Consider the following 8,975-nt stretch of genomic DNA (forward strand, 5'->3'; position numbering starts at 1 on the left):
GGTGTGCTTGTATATAACTATTCCTGTACCAGTTATAACACTGGTGTGCTTGTGTATAACTATATCTGTACCAGTCTTAACCCTGGTGTGCTTGTGTATAACTATTCCTGTACCAAGTCTTAACCCTGGTGTGCTTGTATATAACTATTCCTGTACCAGTTTTAACACTGGTGTGCTTGTGTATAACTATATCTGTACCAGTCTTAACCCTGGTGTGCTTGTGTATAACTATTCCTGTACCAAGTCTTAACCCTGGTGTGCTTGTGTATAACTATTCCTGTACCAGTCTTAACACTAATGTGCTTGTGTATAACTATTCCTGTACCAAGTCTTAACCCTGGTGTGCTTGTGTATAACTATTCCTTTACCAAGTCTTAACCCTGGTGTGTTTGTGTATAGCTATTCCTGTACCAAGTCTTAACCCTGGTGTGCTTGTATATAACTATTCCTGTACCAGTTTTAACACTGGTGTGCTTGTGTATAACTATATCTGTACCAGTCTTAACCCTGGTGTGCTTGTGTATAACTATTCCTGTACCAAGTCTTAACCCTGGTGTGCTTGTATATAACTATTCCTGTACCAGTTTTAACACTGGTGTGCTTGTGTATAACTATATCTGTACCAGTCTTAACCCTGGTGTGCTTGTGTATAACTATTCCTGTACCAAGTCTTAACCCTGGTGTGCTTGTGTATAACTATTCCTGTACCAGTCTTAACACTGGTGTGCTTGTGTATAACTATTCCTGCACCAGTCTTAACCCTGGTGTGCTTGTGTATAACTATTCCTGTACCAAGTCTTAACACTAGTGTGCTTGTGTATAACTATACCTGTACCAGTCTTAACCCTGGTGTGGTTGTGTATAACTATATCTGCACCAGTCTTAATACTGGTGTTCTTGTGTATAACTATTCCTGTACCAAGTCTTAACCCTAGTGTGCTTGTGTATAACTATTCCTGTACCAGTCTTAACACTTGGAAGGTTATTTATTAGTATGTATGGACTTTGACTTAGCACTAGAGTGCTTTTAATTTGATTTAATAAATGGTTTACTTAAAGTAATTTTTCACTGTAGCTTGAGTGTCATGATTAGCATATTTATTACTTAAATAATATTTGTGTTTGTATGTCTTGATATTAGCATGATTAGGTTGTTCCCTTGTAATTACTAAGATGCAACTTAACTTGTACTTGTGAGTAACTATTCTGTTTTAACATTGCAGTGAATGAATTCCGATGATCTTGTATCATAATATGTACTGTTCTCAGTATTGTAAGTTGGTTAAAAAAAAGAGCTGTATGATCTGTCCTTATTTGAAAAGTCATTACTTGTTGACGAGTAATATAAATATTGTCATCTTAGCTCTCTAGTTGTTGAGCTGTGTGGTCATGGTTAGTTGGCCTCAGCTAGCCATGGTTGTTGAGCTGTGTGTCCGTGGTTAGTTGGCCTCAGCTAGCCATGGTTGTTGAGCTGTGTGTCCGTGGTTAGTTGGCCTCAGCTAACCATGGTTGTTGAGCTGTTTGTCCGAGGTTAGTTGGCCTCAGCTAACCATGGTTGTTGAGCTGTGTGTCCATGGTTAGTTGGCCTCAGCTAGTCCTGGTTGATCAGTTGAGTGTTCATGGTCAACCCATCCTCCTGTTTAGATAGTAGTGGTTTTAACTATGTGCGCAATAGTACAAATATTGACGTACTAAGCAATTAGACAGTAGAATTTGGTACTATTCACTCTATATATTCCGAAAAAAATGACGCTGAAAAACAAACTTAAATATTTCAAGGCCTAGTATAGAACACATATGTACTATATTATGCCTCAGGTAGCGTGTATTAGGCCTATGGAGATTAAGTTAGGATAGCTTAGCTTGTCTTTGCAGCATAAATACAAAACCTATTCCGGTTTGGCCAAATTAGTAGAAATTTCTACTTTATAATTGCGTTGTTCGTGTGTATATGTACTAAGGTCCTAATGCACTGTGGAGAAATGCCCAACAGACCACTGGAACATTATCTAACACAGTGCACAGTTACACACACAACAGACCACTGGAACATTATCTAACACAGTGCACAGTTACAAACCCATTAAGATTTCAACTTAGATTCAACAGAGCAGAAGAAGTTGTTAAACACATATGGCAAAATCTTTCTCAAACGACCATACGAGTAATAAATACTCATACTCCGCCCAAGTAAAACAGAAACAAGCAACATTTAGTAGGTCAGCCAAAGGCTTAGGGCCCGCGAAGGAATATTCTTGCAAAAAAAAAAAAAAATATATGGTCCTAATCGTTATTATAAGTACTACCAAAACAGGAGGATAGGCTGTCATGGTCAGTTGGTATCAGCTAGCCCTTGTTGATCTGTTGTGTGTTCATGGCCAGTTAGCCTCAGATATCTACAGTTAATGAGCTGTGTGGTTCATGGCCACTTGACATCAGTTATCTCTGTAATCTGCTGGTGATTATAGAGCTGAGTGTCGGAAAATCCGACACCATTTAATAATATCATACAGACAGATAATATTGCTGTGTTGTATAAACAAGTTAACCCATAGAAAATGTAATTTGTAGTGGAATTTCCGTCTATAGAAAACGGGATATCATTACCACATACTATTATAAATTCACCACCTATTATGGTGGGAATTATTCTTAAATACATTAGTCTTTGCACTTTACCATCATAAAAACATCTCATATAAATTAACTTAATTATCAGAATTAAAATAGAGTAAATGTGACCCTTCTATCACTTACTGTCATCTGGACAATGTAGGCCAGTAGAGTCAGTGAGGAGGGAGTGGGCAGCCATTGTTTGTACTGAGACCAGAGGCATGGGAGCAATTTGGCTCCTGTTAATTTTACTTGGACGAAGTGTTATGGAAACCAAAGGTGTACCATCATCAACACGCTGTCAACAAATACAAGTTAAGTGTTCTACCGAAACCCATTTATCTATCATTTATGGCCATTAATGTCATTAGGTAGGGTGGTCCAGTTAGAGCACGAGATCGCCTCATACTAAAGGTAATTAAGCCTAGGTCTGTATGGTTCCATGTATAGTGTTTTCTCTGATATAGCTGTCATATATTAGGATTCTGGCTTTACAGCTAGCGTCCTTTTCACAGGTCAAGACGAGGAAGCATGCTTTGTGCATCAGTTACCAGGGTGATGGAAGCTACCTCAAAGAGGGAAAATGTGGTGTCTACATCCTGGTTATACCTGGTGGACTAAGGCCTGCTGTACAATAAGATAAGGAACCTCTTCAATGTGTAGTTAATACTGTAGTTTGATTGGCTGCATATATATAAATTCAATAATATAAACCCCCCTAATGTGTAGAGGATCGATTTGTGAGATTATGAGATTATTGCAGAAATACAGTCCACTTATCATTATACAAATTGCTATCGAAGTATATAAATTAATGTAAATATAAATTAAATATAAATTCATATAAATTAAATAAATATAAATCTCACAGGTCGGTTCTCACACTGAGGACGATATGTGTTTATCACTGATATTTAACAATGTGTTTATCACTGATATTTAACAATGTGTTTATCACTGATATTTAACAATGTGTTTATCACTGATATTTAACAATGTGTTTATCACTGATATTTAACAATGTGTTTATCACTGATATTTAACAATGTGTTTATCACTGATATTTAACAATGTGTTTATCACTGATATTTAACAATGTGTTTATCACTGATATTTAACAATATGTTTATCACTGATATTTAACAATATGTTTATCACTGATATTTAACAATGTGTTTATCACTGATATTTAACAATGTGTTTATCACTGATATTTAACAATGTGTTTATCACTAATATTTAACAATGTGTTTAACATGTTATTCAATATATTTTTGCTTTCATTTTTCACAGGATCTGATTTCTATATATTATTTATATGGGTCAAAAAGATTAGTAATATCAGCCGATATATTTTGGTCAATATGTTTCCCGACCCAATTTAAAATTTTAATATTGATCATGTTTTAATTAACTTATTATAATGACACATATAATTCAAGAAATGCCTTAAAATAGTTCCTGTTGCATTTATGAAATTGCACAAGCCTGCATTTTGAAATATGTTTTCTATTGTCAGAGTTTATTTTTTTGCTCTGAATCTAAATTACATCGCTGTGCTGAACTAAAATATTGCCAAGGTTTCGTTCAATCAGCTTAGATTTCTCACCTATTCCAGTATCTGATAAAACCTTGTCTGTAGGTTAAAATTCTCAACAGCAATATACATTAACGTGTAAGAAAAGTTGTCTTCAATGATTTTGGTTTGTGTTTTGTAGTGGTAAGGTCAGCGGGCTAACATGTTAGTGTTCCGTCGTCTCTGGTACCTTCCTTACATAGTAGGAATATGTTGGTGGAACCTGGCCCCTTGTTCCTCACTCTAGTCAACAACAGTTCTCAGGGAAATAATTCAGATGCGATCTGAGAAAATACAATTATACTGACATCAATGCTCACAGACTTGATATTCTTTATCAGTTCTTCAACATCCATGTTCCAGACGTAATACTCTTTATCAGATCTTCAACATCCATGTTCCAGACTTAATACTCTTTATCAGATCTTCAACACCCATGTTCCAGACTTAATACTCTTTATCAGTTCTTCAACATCCATGTTCCAGACTTAATACTCTTTATCAGATCTTCAACATCCATGTTCCAGACTTAATACTCTTTATCAGATCTTCAGCATCCATGTTCCAGACTTAATACTCTTTATCAGATCTTCAACATCCATGTTCCAGACTTAATACTCTTTATCAGTTCTTCAACATCCATGTTCCAGACTTAATACTCTTTATCAGTTCTTCAACAAAGTGCACGAATTCTGAAATTCTGCGGTTCCAGGAAATTTATTCACTTCTGATATGAAGGCTTGCCTTGCATTCCTCTCAGTCTCACTCATTACTCTTTCCTACTGGTCGTCCTTTCTCAGAACCATCATAAATTCCTCCATACAATTTAGCATCACTTTAACATGAACATTTATGTTCTATGAAAACAGAAGCTAGACTTTCTTTATTCATGATCTTGATTCTTTTTCATCAATTCACGTTACACATAAAGAGGTGGCAGTAAAATTTGAGGAGGACAGACTAGAGGTTTAGCAGCCACATTATGTGAGGCAGGTTGAAGGGCTTCTGGAGATGGCCTCCACTACACTCATAGTGTTTGTCACCTGCTCCACTCTCCCTCAAAGACAACCCGGGTATTTGGACTAGCCTCCCTGCACTCATATTATTACAGACATAAACAAAACTGAAAGGTAAGCTTTTATCTGAATAAAATTAGATTACGAGAAAACTTGAGCTGATCATAGGTAACCAAATACAGATTTGAATTCAACTCCTTGAAAATTTACAGAATCTGTCTACAAAAACTTGACAGTAATAATGACGCAGGCTTGTGCATAATCAATCATTTATATGTATTATTTAAAGAGTATTAGCAACATAACATCCTGTTCTCAGTTTAGGCAAGAGATGTTGTCGATCCTCTCGTAGGGTAGTTAGATTAATTGAACACAGTTATATTATTCAATAAACCAGGATTAATCTGTATCATCAACAACCATCAAGTGATAAGTAGGTTTACCTCAGGTTTTTAATATGTTAAATATTAATTTCACCAAAGAAATATTTAGGCAAAACTGTATGTAATGTGAAACTTTCTATCATTGTATTACATGGTGGTGCTGGATACAACGGACCTATTATAGAATCTGGTAATATTTTGCTTGTTTGCTTATTACTTGACTGTTTGATTATATTTGATGTAAACTTATATATAAGTAAAGTTATGAACATATAAATCTTGCCAGATGGTGGCACTGTTACCAGTGATGGAGTTATGTGTAACTCTCCAGATGGTGACACTGTTACCAGTCGTGGAGTTATGTGTAACTCTCCAGATGGTGACACTGTTACCAGTGGTGGAGTTATGTGTAACTCCAGATGATCACACTGTTACCAGTGGTGGAGTTATGTGTAACTCTCCAGATGGTGACACTGTTACCAGTGGTGGAGTTATGTGTAACTCCAGATGATCACACTGTTACCAGTGGTGGAGTTATGTGTAACTCTCCAGAAGGTCACACTGTTACCAGTCACAGAGTTATGTGTAACGCTCCAGATGGTCACACTGTTACCAGTGGTGGAGTTATGTGTAACTCTCCAGATGGTCACACTGTTACCAGTCGTGGAGTTATGTGTAATTCTCCAGATGGTGGCACTGTTACCAGTCACAGAGTTATGTGTAACGCTCCAGATGGTCACACTGTTACCAGTGGTGGAGTTATGTGTAACTCTCCAAACGATCACACTGTTAACAGTCATGGAGTTATGTGTAACTCTCCAGATGGTGACACTGTTAACAGTCATGGAGTTATGTTTAACTCTCCAGATGGTGACACTGTTAACAGTCATGGAGTTATGTTTAACTCTCCAGATGGTGACACTGTTAACAGTCATGGAGTTATGTGTAACTCTCCAGATGGTCACACTGTTACCAGTCGAGGAGTTATGTGTAACTCTCCAGATGGTCACACTGTTACCAGTGGTGGAGTTACGTGTAACTCTCCAGATGGTCACACTGTTACCAGTGGTGGAGTTATGTGTAACTCTCCAGATGGCCACACTGTTACCAGTCGTGGAGTTATGTGCAACTCTCCAGATGGTCACACTGTTACCAGTGGTGGAGTTATGTGTAACTCTCCAGGTGGTGGCACTGTTACCAGTCGTGGAGTTAGGTGTAACTCTATATATAATGTTGCTGTGTGAGTTTTTTCTTAAATTATCACATTTATTACTTTAGAATTTAATGAACAAAATTCTTAAAAACTCTAGTTTACTCTTTCGAAAGCTGAACAGGAAATAAAATAATAAATAAACATTGTGTTCACCAAAGGAATTTGAGGAATTTCCTTAACTAGTTATCACAGTTCTAACTAATTTGGGAAATTTGCTATATTTGCCTCACACATCTCCATTCATTATAAAAATACAAAAAAAATACAAAATTATGATTTATAATGTTATTTTTTATTTCGTTATGTTACTTTGGCACGGTTTTCATTACACATATTAATGAAATACATGTCAGAAATAATAAATAATTAATGAACAAAAAATTGTTTAATAATCTTTTATTGAAACAAGACAAATAACACTGGCCTAATTATTAATTAAGAGAATAACTAGAAAGTTTAAAATTCCATGATGAATATATAAATATGTATATAGAAGAAGGAGAAGAAAATATCAAAGTGTCCAGAGAGAATCTACAAGATCTACTCTGAGTACTCTTTATTTTCTTCTCCGAGGCTATGGGTCCCTACACTTGCACCATAGGTGGTACCCCACCTATATATATATATATATATATATATATATATATATATATATATATATATATATATATATATATATATATATATATATATATATATATATATATATATATATATATATATATATATGCAAACAAGCCTGAATGGTCCCCAGGACTATATACAACTGAAAACTCACACCCCAGAAGTGACTCGAACCCATACTGCCAGGAGCAATGCAACTGGTATGTACAGGGACGCCTTAATCCACTTGACCATCATGACCGGACATAAGGAAGTGATAGCCAAAGCTATTTGAACCACTTCCCCGCCGGCACTCGGTTGGGAATCTTGGGCATAGCATTTTATCAAATCACCTCATTCTTTGGGGCACACGTGAGGAACACAAATGCAAACAAGCCTGAATGGTCCCCAGGACTATATACAACTGAAAACTCATACCCCAGAAGTGACTCGAACCCATACTGCCAGAAGCAACGCAACTGGTATGTACAGGGACGCCTTAATCCACTTGACCATCACGACCGGACATAAGGAAGTGATAGCCGAAGCTATTTGAACCACTTCCCCGCCGGCACTTGGATGGTAATCATGGGCATAGCATTTTATCAAATCACCTCATTCTTTGGGGCACACGTGAGGAACACAAATGCAAACAAGCCTGAATGGTCCCCAGGACTATATACAACTGAAAACTCACACCCCAGAAGTGACTCGAACCCATACTGCCAGGAGCAACGCAACTGGTATGTACAGGGACGCCTTAATCCACTTGACCATCACGACCGGACATAAGGAAGTGACAGCCGAAGCTATTTGAACCACTTCCCCGCCGGCACTCGGATGGTAATCTTGGGCATAGCATTTTATCAAATCACCTTATTCTTTGGGCCACACATGAGGAACACAAATGCAAACAAGCCTGAATGGTCCCCAGGATTATATACAACTGAAAACTCACACCCCAGAAGTGACTCGAACCCATACTGCCAGGAGCAATGCAACTGGTATGTACAGGGACGCCTTAATCCACTTGACCATCACGACCGGACATAAGGAAGTGACAGCCGAAGCTATTTGAATCACTTCCCCGCCGGCACTCGGATGGTAATCTTGGGCATAGCATTTTATCAAATCACCTCATTCTTTGGGGCACACGTGAGGAACACAAATGCAAACAAGCCTGAATGGTCCCCAGGACTATATACAACTGAAAACTCACACCCCAGAAGTGACTCGAACCCATACTGCCAGGAGCAACGCAACTGGTATGTACAGGGACGCCTTATGTCCGGTCGTGATGGTCAAGTGGATTAAGGCGTCTAATATATATATATATTAATATATATATATATATATATATATATATATATATATATATATATATATATATATATAAATATATATATATATATATATATATATATATATATATATATATATATATATATATATATATATATATATATATATATATATATATATGTCGTACCTAGTAGCCAGAACGCATTTCTCAGCCTACTATGCAAGGCCCGATTTGCCTAATAAGCCAAGTTTTCATGAATTAATTGTTT

The 8,975-nt window shown here is 36.8% G+C and overlaps 1 protein-coding gene across 1 annotated transcript; it reads right to left on the minus strand.

Moving 5' to 3' along the window:
* Positions 1 to 4,154: 4,154 nt before the first annotated feature.
* On the minus strand, positions 4,155 to 6,523 carry LOC138350320 (uncharacterized). The gene is made up of 2 exons (XM_069300942.1): positions 6,112 to 6,523; positions 4,155 to 4,249 (listed from the first exon to the last, which is right to left on the minus strand). Exons 1-2 carry the CDS (start codon positions 6,521 to 6,523, stop codon positions 4,155 to 4,157), a joined length of 507 nt encoding a protein of 168 aa, XP_069157043.1.
* Between the last annotated feature and the right edge of the window lie 2,452 nt (positions 6,524 to 8,975).

Source organism: Procambarus clarkii, chromosome 45 (genome assembly GCF_040958095.1).
Source record: "Procambarus clarkii isolate CNS0578487 chromosome 45, FALCON_Pclarkii_2.0, whole genome shotgun sequence".
Lineage (NCBI taxonomy): Eukaryota > Metazoa > Arthropoda > Malacostraca > Decapoda > Cambaridae > Procambarus > Procambarus clarkii.

Excerpts from the sequence above, each read along its gene's own strand:
- LOC138350320 (XM_069300942.1), bottom strand. The coding sequence starts at position 6,523 with ATGACTGTTAACAGTGTCACCATCTGGAGAGTTAAACATAACTCCATG. Across the intron at positions 4,250-6,111 it reads TACACATAACTCCACCACTG|ACAAGGTTTTATCAGATACT; the intron begins GTAACAGTGTGA and ends TTTAACCTACAG.